The sequence below is a fragment of the Cylas formicarius genome, unplaced genomic scaffold (assembly GCF_029955315.1).
Source record: "Cylas formicarius isolate icCylForm1 unplaced genomic scaffold, icCylForm1.1 PGA_scaffold_6__28_contigs__length_40554024, whole genome shotgun sequence".
Lineage (NCBI taxonomy): Eukaryota > Metazoa > Arthropoda > Insecta > Coleoptera > Brentidae > Cylas > Cylas formicarius.
In genome coordinates this window covers 10,595,737-10,609,603 of record NW_026844347.1, presented here as the reverse complement: position 1 = coordinate 10,609,603, position 13,867 = coordinate 10,595,737, and the positions used below count along the sequence as shown (strand labels likewise).

The following is a 13,867-nucleotide window of genomic DNA, read 5'->3' as shown; positions in this document are numbered from 1 at the left end:
CGGTAGATTTTAACCATAGTATTTTAACGTTTGTCAATTTTGCTGATGACGTCACTAAGTGAATGTATTCTGGCTCACGTTGATAATTTCACGAAACTCGTAACTAATGTGGCGTTTTGCCAAACGTGTTGCATAATATTTTATTTTCTTTCATTCAAATTAAATGGTTATTATAAAACACAAATGTTTTAGATAAGTTTATAAGATACAGTTATTTTTTATATACCTTATTAGCCTTAATGTTTATCTTTAAACATCAAACACAAATGGAAATTATATTCCGCTTATATACAGGTTGATCAAAATTAGCAAATATGAAAAAAATGCCCTTATTACAAGGTACAGTGTTTTCTTGTACATTTTTGCTTTACTTACGGCGTCTCCCATAGGTGAAGTGAAAATTTGCTCAATAATATTAACAAATTTTGGTAAATATCAAATTTCGACAGGTTGATTTTCAGATTTAATAATACCCTCTGTGTATTATTTGAAATTAGTATAAATATTTTTTCTGCCTCAAAGTCTGTTTGTTAGATTTTGCCGATTGGTTTCAAAAATCGAATCTAAACTTTAAGTCGAATTTCAAATAATGTAGAGTTTTGAACAACAAATTGTTGATAACTTTTTAGGCGAAAATAAAAAATTAAAAATTAAAAGTAAAAAGTTAGAGTTAGTCTAAATTTATTATTAATAGGTGAGCATTATTACTAGCGTTGTGAAATTGACCGGTACAATTTTTTTTGTGTAAATTGACCAGTGAAATGACCGGTCAATTAACCGAAATAATTTTATTAATACAAGGAAGTTTATATTTATTTATTATTTATATTGTGCGTTAGGTCGTCATTGCGTCGTTTTAAGAACTGTAAATGGAGTCGAAATTTTTATTGAGATTTCTAGAATCTCCAAGTGTTGTATTCGGTTAAGCCTTGAAGAGGTTTATAGGTAAATTGGACATGACAATCGCATTTATTATTATTATATATATAATATTATTAAATAATGATAGATTTCACAGTACAATTGCAAGATATTATTTAAAACATTTTGATCGAATTTGACTAGTCAATTAAGAAGTGGTCGATGGACTAGTCCCAACACTAATTATTCATGAGAATATAACTACACTTACTGAAAATAGTGTCCTAATAACGGCTTGTCAATAAGATAGGTACCATTGTATACGTGAAGGTGTCTCTTGAGTAATATATTAATTTATTTAATTTTAATTTTAATTTAGTTAAAAATGGGGTATTGTGAAATATATTTCTGTTTAAAAATCTATTCAGATATAGAATAGAGTGTATGAGAAATATACAGAGTGTTTCGGAGTTTAGTACATAGATTTTACATTCAAAAAACAGTCAGTTTTTTCATATAAATATACGTCTTAAGTTGCTGCGTTTTCAAGATCCAGAGTATTAAAGGTTATAGAAAAGCGGTATTTTTTTTATTAATTACTAAAAGCCAATTTTCATAAAATTTGGTTCTTATTTGCCTATCTTTTTCAACTGCTATTGGACTGAAATTTATTTCAGGTTTTTAAGTAATTAATAAAAAACGAACTTTTCCACTATGCGCTTATTAAATAAAATCTTTGCATTTTGAGTTTTGAAACACCTTGAGAAGAACAAAACTTATTTCTAGTATTTTTTTGTTTAGGGGAAAATACGCAACAGTATGCCGTGCAGTACACAAGAAAACGGGAACGCACTACGCCGCGAAATTTGTGAAAAAGCGACGTCGAAATCAAGATCAAATGAAAGAAATTATACACGAAATAGCCGTATTGATGCAGTGCTCGGCCACTAGCCGTGTTATTCGTCTCCACGAAGTATACGAGTCTTCCACAGAAATGGTAAGTGAAATTTGCAAATTCTCTTACTCAAAGTTATTAATTTTTCAAACATTGTTCTGGTTCGATAAACAGAGTGTATAACTTAACACTATTTATACGCTGCGATTCAGTATAAAACTAATTTATATAACGTCTCTATTTATACCCGTTGACTATTTAGAATCATTTTGAACTCATGAGCGGCCAGTTTTCTTAGATAAGAACAAGAATTTGTTTAGAAGTTATTTTTGTACTAATCTGTTTGTTTTTTTTTTTAGATAATTTTGATGTATGAAGTTAGGTGGTTATTATAAGACCCTTAGTGTCAAAATAAAACATCCTTACGAAAAAAAAAAACGGAATTCTCGAGGTTGATCTTTGTCTTCCATAGACGCACTCCAACAAACCACAATAGCCCAAAACATTGGCATTTTTCCAAAAAAAAAAGTAAAACTTAACCATATGAATTTAAATCACACAATGCTTTGTTTGTCACCCTCCGTCATGACGTCATTCCAAATTGATCGATGTTAATTCAATTAAACATAATTTACCAAGGTAAAATACTTTTCTTTCGTAAGTCAAAAAAATGTTACAAGATACAAAATAATAAAAATGGAACCTATACCTTAAATTAAAACTTTTCTTAACAAAAGAGTTGTATTTGATTTTTCGGTATGAACAATTGCATTAAAATAAACTTTCAGTCCTTTATATTGTTCAGTTATAATATTAATTACATTATATCTGCATAACCATCTTGTACATGATAATTGAACAACATTGTGAAATACTTTTTTTTTTAATTTTGATCGAAATTTCGGGGTAACACCTCGAAAGCTTTACTAGCTGCGTTATTTAATTTTATATTCTTTTTCCAATGTCTCTTTGAGAACATTGCCTGTTGCAATTGTTGTTTCGTTGCCTTAAAGAAACAGACTGATACTTGAGAGACTATATGTAGCCGCCGATTTCATTGGTTTTAGTATTTTTAAATGTACTTTTCGAAGAACAACCGTAATAAACGAGAATTTTTTTCTAACGCAGAATAAAACCAATCGATTTCAAATTACTTTCTTCAAATATAGAAGCATACGTATTGAGCGCAGAAGATGTTATACCAAAAAAGATGCTTTGTGAATTTCTTGTTTTTTCGCTAATAAATTATTGCGAATAGATCAATACATTGGTAAATTGATATAAATTGATTGATAATTGAAATAATTTTTTTACAAAGCAAAAGTCGATCCAAAAGTCGACATTTACATTTACTTTTGTTTCTTATCATACACTGTTAATAATGAATTTCATTTGACAAAATTGTCATTTATTTATTACAAACTGTATAGTTAGCACACGCATTCCATTTATAAAAGCATACGTTTGGCTTGTGGCCCAAAAATAATAAATATTTAACAAAAGTTATCTACTTTACTGCATTTAGACAAATTTCAGTTTAACTAACCAAAACTAACTATAAATTGTTTATTTTTCTTCGAAATAAAAAAAATATGGTTATTTGTAAACAGACGTATTACATTACATTATAAACATTTCGTTACTTGCTGTTCCAGGTTTTAGTTTTGGAATTGGCCGCAGGCGGCGAACTCCAACACATCCTGGACGGCGGCCAATGCTTGGGAGAGATCGAAGCACGCAAAGCGATGAAACAGATTCTGGAGGGTGTATCGTTTTTACATGACAGAAACATTGCTCATCTAGATCTCAAGCCCCAGAATCTGTTGTTATCCGTGACCGATCGCTGCGACGACATCAAATTGTGCGATTTTGGTATATCCAAAGTGTTACAGCCCGGCGTTACAGTACGAGAAATATTAGGTGAGTTGACATACATATTTTTTCAAATTGCGTGCGTCACAGTGACACCAAGAAAATTTTCATAGGAAAACGAAGATTAAATCGCATAGCGAAGAGTAATTCCTTTTAAATTTATAATTACTCGGAATTCCCTGGAATTCGTCACGATCCTTTGGGTATATTTAGAATTCCTTAAAATTTGTCGCAATTAAGCAGAAAATCGTTTAGAATTCCCTGGAATTCTTGCATACTGTATACTAATTTATTTGCGGTTAATCACTCGTACGAACATTTTACATTTCGCGCTATATGGAAATTATTTATATCTGAACGTATTTTCCAAAACGTCAAAAGGATATATTGAAAACTGCCAACAAAAAACAACTGAAGAAGATATTTCAGATGAAACGCTACCCTTTTTTAAATAGAATCTTCTTCGACGTTCAATGGAACTGAAACCAAAAAAATCTAAAAAAACATTTTATTTGTTCTTTTATTTATACAATTTACTAAATATATACATTTATTCGTTCGTTTCGACTCGGTCTCTTGCTATGAAAAGGAAAGCAAATAACTGCCTGCACTAGTATTAGAGTCACAACTTTAATTTAAAATGGTCCATGAATAAGTAAATGGTTTGAGGCTTTGGTGTTTCGAAGAGCACATTTTGAACAGTTTTTACTTAGTTTTAGGGACATGGACCCACTTGTCAGTTTTCTTCCGAAACTCACAAATCTTTCTTATGAAACATTGTATGTATGCCTTTGAAGAATTTCATTAGACTTGCTATTCGTTTTTCAAAAATGTGTAGCTATTTCAACTGCAAAACGTGTTATTTTTCTTTATGTAACACTAACTTTTTACATAAATTACACAATTTATTACTAGTCAAAATAAACTTGTCTATGTGCTAATGTATGCTATATAATGTTTACTTTTTCATAAGAAAAGTGACTACATAACCGAACTACCAAGATTGTCTAAAACTTTCAACTCAGTGGATGTGGTGCATGACCACAATACTGTAAATTCCCATATAAAACAACAAGTAATTTTTTAAAACTTGCTTTAAAATAATTATGTTTTACTTCGAAAAGAACATAGAAAACGGCCTCTCCTACATTGTTCAAAAATGACCAGATTGATAATCGATAATTTCTTCCAATTATTCTTAATCCATATACAACAAAAAATTATTAAATTAGAATGCTTTTATTTTATTTTCCAGGTACTGTAGATTATGTAGCACCCGAAGTGCTTAGTTACGAGCCCATTAGCCTATCCACAGATATTTGGTCTATAGGCGTGTTAGCCTATGTGCTGTTATCAGGCTTCAGTCCATTTGGGGCGGACGATAAGCAGCAGACCTTCCTCAACATTTCAAAATGCGCATTGTCTTTCGAACCTGAACACTTCGATGATGTATCCAGCGCAGCTATAGACTTTATTAAGACCGCCCTTATAGTGGATCCCAGGTAAATATGATGAAACAATTGACTCCGCAGAACTAACTTTTTTTTTGTTAGATTTAACGAAGCACAAAAAAAAGACATTTTCACCAGTTTTTATACTTTTTATTAATTGGAGTCAAAAGTGCTTTTGTTCTAACCCCACTGACATCAATTTGACAGTTGACATTGATACTAACATTGACAGATAAATTAGTTTATTTTTATGATTTACAGTCAATTTACCTCTTTTTCAAAGCTATTTCTGCGTACAGTTATTAGCGACAATGTGGTAGACAAATTTCCTAAGAACAAAATTCTTCTGAAAAAAAAATCATACACTAGTAACACGAAAGTCATTAATTTCATCTTAAAGGTAATACTCGGCTGTTCCAAATCATCTGATGTTGTAGGGGCCTGGCTTGAGGATTCTCTGTCTGATAGGACTCAAATAACCAAATGATCTTATTATATGCTTATAACTCCTGAATATTATGTCATTTAATTAAACGAAATGAAATTTGAGAAAAAATTGAATCTAGGTCTTGGTTGCAACAATTTTCTAAAAACGCCTCATTAAATCATTCATTTTATAGGTTACTCCTTGAAATTTAGGTACGTGCGCTATGACTTTAATGCACTAGTTTGCGTACTGGGGTTGATCCCGTTCATGCTACTTTTCATATTTTGTATTATGCCAATTTATTCATGACGACTGTATGACCATAATTAAATTTAGATATGATGCTCATAATTTGGCCTTAAGCGTAAATAGATTATATCCCCTTCCTCTTATAAAACGTTACTCTTTATTAGATGACTCTTGGTCTTAGAATTTTGCCTCCTACAACAACAAAAAGACTTTTCGTTGCTGGGCAGTTGAACCCTATTTTTTTCTTTTCTTATATACTATTTTTATATATTAATAGATTATTATTGTTATTTTTTTTTGTTATTACTATTATTATTATTATTATTATTTTATTTATGGCTATTATTATTATTAAATCGTATCGTATCGTATCGGCATTAAACGATTATTTTTCTCAATTCTAGGAAGAGGCCCTCAGTACATGAACTGCTGGACCATCCCTGGATATCATTGAAAACGAACTTAGTACCTACCTTACCAATGAAGTCCTCAGAATTGTTAAATATATCACCCAAAGCGACCCCGATAAGCCAACGGAAGAGCTTCTCCTGCATATCAGATGCCCCAAAATCCCTACCAAAAGACTTTCAACACAAGCGGAACACCATCAACGGATCATTCACAGACGCGGCCGTTCGTACGTACACAGTCTCCGCTAACTGCCTATGTCCTCAGTGTGGTACGACGTGCCGTCATATAACACACGCGCCAGTGTCTAAAACTAATATTACAATCGATAGAGGCATCCTATGTTAGCTCGGTTATATTTCCAACTTTCACCATGTACATTCAATCGATAAATTGAAAGATGTTTGTCAAGAGAGTAGGTCCAAGTAAACCATTTTCTCTGTACCTAATCGATTATACATATAAATGGTGGGCGCCGTTGCAACGGTAGTGGGGAGAGAGAAAGAAGTTGCCGAAAACTTTGTCAGTATTATTGTTTAATGAGGTATTCCAATTTTTTTTCTCTCGCGCTCCCGCCAAAATTACCCTGCCATATCGCGATGAATCGCTCATATCATATTACGCTAAATTATATACAACTACAAAAGCCGCAGGAATAAAGCGATAATAGTTGTATAATCTCCTCCAACACAGCGTTGTTGTTTTACATAAACAGATTTTGTTGAAATTAGGTTTACCTGGTTACAGCTAATTAGTATCTAGGATAAGGTAAAACTTAATGCAGGAACTGCTGATTAGGAATTGAAACTTGACAATGATGCTTCACTCTGTAGGTAAAAAGCTTCTAGCGGCGTCCTAATACGTTATATCAGTGTGACGTCAGCTGTCAAAGTTTGGGATATAAACAAACGGATTTGCAAAATAAGTTTATAGGATTATTTCAGTCTGTGCGTGATTTTTTATTATCGGAGACTATTTAACCATATTTGTGGTCATTTATCACTATGTATTAATAGGCCCAATAAATTTTCAGCTAATTAATTACTAGAATTGATCAGTGTCTGAATAATTAGTATCCAACACTTCACAATTTGTCAAAGCTAAACATGCAGTTTTTTTAATATTATAGGTTTTATTTCCGTTATTAATAAAATGCTTTAACTCCAGTGGCGGCTCATAGGGATCAACTTTAAGGTGTTCTGCAATTCTTGCAAAAATCTTACCGGACCCAAAAATGGAGAATTATTAATTTGGTCAATTATTTTTTCTGAATTTCTTTGAAAATTTAAAAATATATATCCCGGGATTCTCGGAATTTTCGCTCAACAAAATTGAATACAATTCATAATGTTTGATAAAATATATCTCTGTTCTTTGACACATTTTCATTATGTTTCTATATATTTACCCAAGAAGCAGAATCTAATTGAGCTCTAATATTGCTTGACCCTAATAACGCAAATTCAATACAATTATCAAATGTGGCTTTTAAAATTTTCAAGTCTTTTTATTTTTACACTTAAATGCCACGAGTGAGAAAAGTTAAACTAATTCGTTTTTTCATTTTCAGTTTTGATAGTTACACAGTAATAATTGTATATATTGGTAGATAATCACAAAGTGCGTTAAATATTCTATAATAATTAAAAAACGCACAAAAACTGAAATACCCGTAAAACTTATAGGCAAATGCTTTTGTTTGGATGTCACCACAAATATAGTGTATTACAAACACATGGTACCTAATTTTTTTTCCTGGTACGTATATCTTATTATTCATTTATGCAGAACGACATCGGTTTTGCAATTTGTTGTTTGGAAGTACATAAACGTCTTGAGTTGTATTTACACCCTCATGGAGCACAAAATTCAGTGAATCATATGTTCGTGCTTTGTATGTCGGGTTTCTTGTACAGATTTAGTTTTTACATAAGCGGTAATTTATGTTTTTGTTGCTTTTTTTAATTTTGAATGGTGTGTACCTAAATAAAAGTTGATTTTTTTTGCCATCCGCTTTTTATTTCCTGTCAACGCTGCACGTATCAGCCCATTTGTTTGTGTTTCGTCGTCTGTTCCACCGAAGACATCTAAAAGCGACGACGGACAAATTCATTCACAAAGTGCTTAAAAGCCTTGCCGCAAGCAATAGCTTAACTTTGCCTCTATAGAGATTATGAACTAAAGCAAACTCTTCTCCCCACTCCTTTAGTGGCAGTAGGGTTTTAACGACGTGGAAGGGATAGGAAGTATTTAAAACAGTGCACTGAGTGTCCATAAATTGGGAGCACATATTTTAAGGTGTGATTTTGTCAGTTTTCTAATATAAATATTTCTGGAACAAAAAGTTTTTGAAGTAAAAATGTATAAGCCACTCCTTTTTGTATAAAAATTATTTCCCGTTCAATTTTGAGTAAATGAAATTCCCTTGATTACCTATGCTTTAATACAGAAGGTGTTAAATGTTTGACCTTGGTCCAAGGTTATTGTTGGCTTTCTCAATTGTGTAGAAATAGGCAAGTATTTGGGGATGGAGGATGGCTGGGTTGGCCTGGCGTCTTGAAAGAGGTTGTGGGTTAAATTGCCACCGCGAGCCTAGGGTGTTTGTGTTGTGAAAAACATCTTCCAATCCGCCTGGCCAACGTTGGACATTAGGACTAAATTCCTTCCCTAGGGAAAAGAGCTGAGAAATAAAGCTAGTATGTTTAAACTTGGTCTTACACTAATAATAATATAATATAATAATAATATCCTTAAATGGTCCAATTTTAAAATAATTTTCTGCTCTATCCACCCAACAACAACAACAGAATAACAAATACAAGATCGAATTTAATACGACTCAATTTTCATTTGGTTTCATAACAATCTCTTTAGTGATGTGATGAGAAATTCAACAGCCTACATCTCAGTAATCAAGTACTTTTGTACATATATCTTATCGAAAACTGGGGTTTAAGAAATGTGCTCCCAAATTACGTAGTGCCTGTACATACATTTTTTTCAAGACAAATTGTATTATGCAATTAAGGTTTAAAATCTCTAACAGCCCATTTTGTTGAGGTACTTTCTCTCTGCTTATATTGAGCTATAAAAAAGGTATTTGGGGATTTTATGTGCTTCTGATATGATTATTTCATTTGTTTAGTGTATGGCTTGGAAAATGTTTCAGAATTTAGATGCATCGGTTTGGGACTATTGTCTTGGTCACTGTCAAGATATTACATTTTTTCACGCTATTTTTATACTGTTTTAGTATCACGCCGCGCTTCCTTAGAGGACGATATATATAATGGATCTGTAATAATTCCCTCAAAGCGGCCCAGGATTTTATCTGTGCTTACCAAACGCTGGACAATGTGATACTTTTCCAACTGGAATTTAAATAATTTAACAGTATTACGTAAGAGGTAAAAAGACTAAGTGAAGGAATCAAAGTTTTTATTTTAATAAAAATTGAATTGACTTTTGGTAATATTTGTATCTTTGCTATGCGACCAGTGTTTTTTTTTGCAGTATTTAGGAGAGCCTAGGTTAAGCGCTAGAACTGGTAAAATATCAGTAAATTACACAGCCCGCTCCTTGCAGGAAACGCAATAACGTTGTTTTCATGGAACACATTTTTTTTCTGGAAACCACAAACCAGCATTTTTTTTCTAGCTGGCAATTAAATGTATCTGTCGTTGTGATTGAAATGTGAAGAAAATATGAAAGAATGTTTATTTTTCGTCAAAAAAGGTAATTTTGTTTAAGCCGTCTAATTCTGTCGTTTTTTGAGTTGCGGCAGAGAATACAATGAGCCAGGCATATCCACAGAAATAATAGAGAACTTTCGTTTAACATTCAAGGACATTTAATAGAGTGTATTGTAAAATGTATTGATTTTTTGGACCATTACATTTGGTTTAAAGTTTTTTTTCTACTATTACTGGAATTGTGATTGCTAAATACATTTTTTTTGCTCCCCGCACCATATATTTTAGGTATATCTAAAAAAATACCTTGAACATTTTAAATACACAGTTAGGCGGCCTAAACAATTTTCATCATGTTTCAACCATAACTCTAGAGACAAAAAAAACGATTTATCTATAGGCTCAAGCATACAGAACACTTTGTAACGCAGCCCTTATGGAACGACCTCCAGCTTGGTGTTCGGCGATACTGACTACGTCGTTCACGCAGTTATATAGGAGGAAGCGGTATTGGGTTCACCCAGCAGTGGGAAGAACTGGGTGAACACCACCGTCCGTACAGGGAGCTGCGCCCTCATGAATATCGCTTTTTTATAATACTTATCAAGGTCAACATCAAATTTTGACGATTTGAGACGATTACAACAAACTCGAGGCGACATAGGTATGGGTAAATGTGTGATTCCCATCTCTTTGGCAGTCCCACTCCAAGCCTTCACCTTCTTCAGGACATTTGTGTTGATTCCTGATTCGCATCAATTTATAAAGACAACAAAAAAAGGTTTTCAACGTGTATGAAAACGCATCAAAGGAGACGCCGATTTATATAAATCACGTTTGAAAAGACCCATGAAGAGGCTAGTGAAAAAGTAAAAGCTATATATCACAATAAATACCTATAAAAGAATGTATGTACAGCATATATATTCATATCCCATTTATTTATACTAAATACATATATTTACACTTTTAATAGTTATCCTTAGAGGTTCTGACTTTATTTATATTTTTTATCGCCGTTAGGCGATCGTTACGATACAGTATTCACCAATGAAGCGGAGAGTGAAAAGGTAAAAGCTATGGATCACAATAAATACCTATAAAAGAATGCACACAGCATGTTATATATTGATATCCCATTTATTTATACTAAATACATATATTTACAGTTTTAATAGTTATCCTTAGACGTTACGACTATATATTTCATCTCCGTTAACCTCCTTACCCTTACCCTTTCGATTCAGTAATCACCAATGAAGCGGCGAGTGAAAAAGTAAAAGCTATGGATGATAATAAATACCTATAAAAGAATATACATAGCATATTACATGTTGCTATCCTATTTATTTAAACCAATACATATATATATATATATATATATATATATATATATATATATATATATATATATATATATATACACTTTTAACAGTCATCTTTAGTGGTTGCGACATTATATTTTTCATCGAGGTTAAACCTATAAGTTTATAGAAGCAAACGCGTCGAATTATATCTCAGGATTATTCTCACAATACCCTTATAATTCTTGAAGTGACCAAACACAAACCAATGATGCAAACAATCTGCCACAAAGAAAGTAGTCCACTATAAACTATAACGTAATAAAACGAAATTTAGTATTGGATTGGAATTACTTCTAATGGCCACAATTACAATAGGTCATTCGGCCAGCTTACGACAAGTGTGAACAGAATCCAAAAATCCTGAACAATGCCTTCCTAAAAGAAGGCTCTGGACCAATCCATCATCCTCCAGGTTGATTAACATATACAAAATGGATTTCAACAAAAAAGTATCTTTAACCGATAGCAAAAAACGGCTTCCTCCGCTACCCCCACAGACCAACCGGGCCTCTATACCGGCGTGAACAAGAAAAAACAGTGATGCCGACAATGATTTATAAGTTTAAAAAAATTAAGGACGATTATAACGGATTCTGTCGGGAGCGAACGAAGGTTAAACTGCCATGTGCAATGCCACGGACAAATCCAGAATTTAGTATTATTCAATTCAATGATGCGTTTCACTAATACAGTTGGGCCCGACTAATTTAGTATTATTCCCATCTCTTCGTTTTTTTTTCGTTTTACTTTCTGGGCCATTGATTTCTAAGTAAAATCCAATTTATTTTGGTCTGTGACCTTTCATGGTTACCAATTTACTAACGTGTCAGAAATGTCATTTTTCTTCATGAGACTCCAACCTTAATTTATGCTTTGAATTTATCTATGGGGTGGATGTTGACGATTTGCTATACGAAATGCTTTATGAATGCTAGATGCTAGTTATTTTTTGTTATTTGTATGCAATTTAATGAAAGGTAGATAAATTCACTTTTGTCGGTAATGTAGTGCTATTTTAGGTTCATACATTTAGGGTTTGAAAGTTCGAATAAATCAATACTTATTTAAGGCGTACTATAATTGACATTTGGTTTTAAACGCAAAATTCAATTTTAGCGGATTTTCCATTGCACGTAACTAAGTTTTTTTGAATTTTTAGTCTATAAATGTACAACGGAATAGGATTAGCTACCCCCAGGGGTTCGGGTACTAATGGTCATGTACAGAGGAACTGGGCATCTGTTCGTCCTCAGGCTAAGTCAACCTCCTACAAAACTGAACAAGAATTAGCGATTTTGGACACAGCAAATAATAGACAACCAAATAAAGAAATATTAGATCATGAGCGAAAAAGAAAAATTGAACTCAAATGTGCTGAATTTTCTGAAATACTCGAAGAACAAGGGTACGTAAATTCCAATTTTTGGTGTTAACCCATATTCACTTGTTAATGTGTGCACCTGATATCTATGTATTCTATATAAGTGTGATGTGTTTATTTGTTACAGATTTAGTGAGGAAGCTGTTCAAAACAAAGTGAACAACTACAGGAATGTATTAATGAAACAAGGGACAAAATTAGACAAATCTGTTGATTATTGGGGTAGACCAAGGTAAGAGAAAAATTTTACTTGTATTTATAGACTGTATGTACTAATTCCAAAGTATGTTGCTCATTTGTTTTGGTTAGTTTTGGTTTGTTTTTTTGTGATCGCCTATGATTTGCAATATAGCTGACATAGTCAAGTTGATTTTTAATGGCAACTATTAGCAAAATTTATGTTCAATAGTAATTAAATTGATTTAAGTGATTTTTATCTAAAAACAGGTTTTTGTTGCCCTCTGCTTAATTGACAGTGTAAAATCAAAAAATTCAAGGCATGTGAAGAATATTTTTATTGACCACCAAATGCTAGACAACAGCAAAATTTTGGTTGGAAGAGACATTGGTTTGCTAGACCACTAAAATCGTCCCTAAGTTACTCTAGTTGATACCTAAAATTTGGCTTTGGCAAGTTGGAAATCTGTAGTTTTGATACAACTTTGGTATCGTTGGTACGTTATATATATATATATATATATATATATATATATATATATATATATATATATATATATATATATATATATATATATATATATATATATATATATATATATATATATATATATATATATATATATATATATGATTATTATTAAAGTTAATTTAATGAAAATATAACATAGAGAAAACGTGAAAGGGATGGCTTACTTTTATCCGGTCTTTTGCAGAAAAACTTTGAGCAGTAGTAATTTAAGGCAATCAACAAATCGAGGCACCGTATCAAAAAACAAAAAAAAATCTCACACACTAATTGTGAGACCCGTAACGACGGGTAAACGTTTTTGATAAAAATACTGACGTTTGACGTTTTTTCACTGTCAAAGATCTACTGAATAAATCGAGACAGATACATTATCACCTTCGTAATTTTATATTATCCTCATTGAGGCGTGAACATTAGCAAATTTCTGAATTTCTGAACTTAGATATCTATGAATTTGTTAAAAGTAATCAGAGCTCCGTCCGGTAACAGTTTTGTTGGATATGACGTATTGAATTATTCACAGCCTCGACCAAATAAATTCTCGTTCTGTATCTT

At 32.2% G+C, this 13,867-nt stretch overlaps 2 protein-coding genes across 12 annotated transcripts in view; both read left to right on the top strand.

Annotated features, from left to right (window-relative positions):
• LOC132703243 (death-associated protein kinase related-like) overlaps nucleotides 1–11,136 on the top strand; it is a 188,520-nt gene extending 177,384 nt beyond the window's left edge. For 4 of the 8 annotated variants that reach the window (XM_060672387.1, XM_060672390.1, XM_060672389.1 and 1 more), the window contains 4 exons: nucleotides 1,663–1,858; nucleotides 3,412–3,676; nucleotides 4,884–5,130; nucleotides 6,160–9,410. In XM_060672387.1, coding sequence (XP_060528370.1) covers nucleotides 1,663–1,858; nucleotides 3,412–3,676; nucleotides 4,884–5,130; nucleotides 6,160–6,511 — 1,060 coding nt within the window. In that variant the 3' untranslated portion in view covers nucleotides 6,512–9,410. The other 4 variants (XR_009619041.1, XR_009619039.1, XR_009619038.1 and 1 more) reach the window with 4 other exon arrangements.
• A 916-nt stretch (nucleotides 11,137–12,052) lies between these two features.
• The window catches only part of LOC132702921 (serine/arginine repetitive matrix protein 2), a 32,043-nt gene continuing 30,228 nt past the window's right edge, over nucleotides 12,053–13,867 (top strand). For 3 of the 4 annotated variants that reach the window (XM_060671786.1, XM_060671783.1, XM_060671787.1), the window contains exons 1-3: nucleotides 12,053–12,199; nucleotides 12,382–12,627; nucleotides 12,731–12,835. In XM_060671786.1, coding sequence (XP_060527769.1) covers nucleotides 12,389–12,627; nucleotides 12,731–12,835 — 344 coding nt within the window. In that variant the 5' untranslated portion in view covers nucleotides 12,053–12,199; nucleotides 12,382–12,388. The other variant, XM_060671784.1, reaches the window with a different exon arrangement.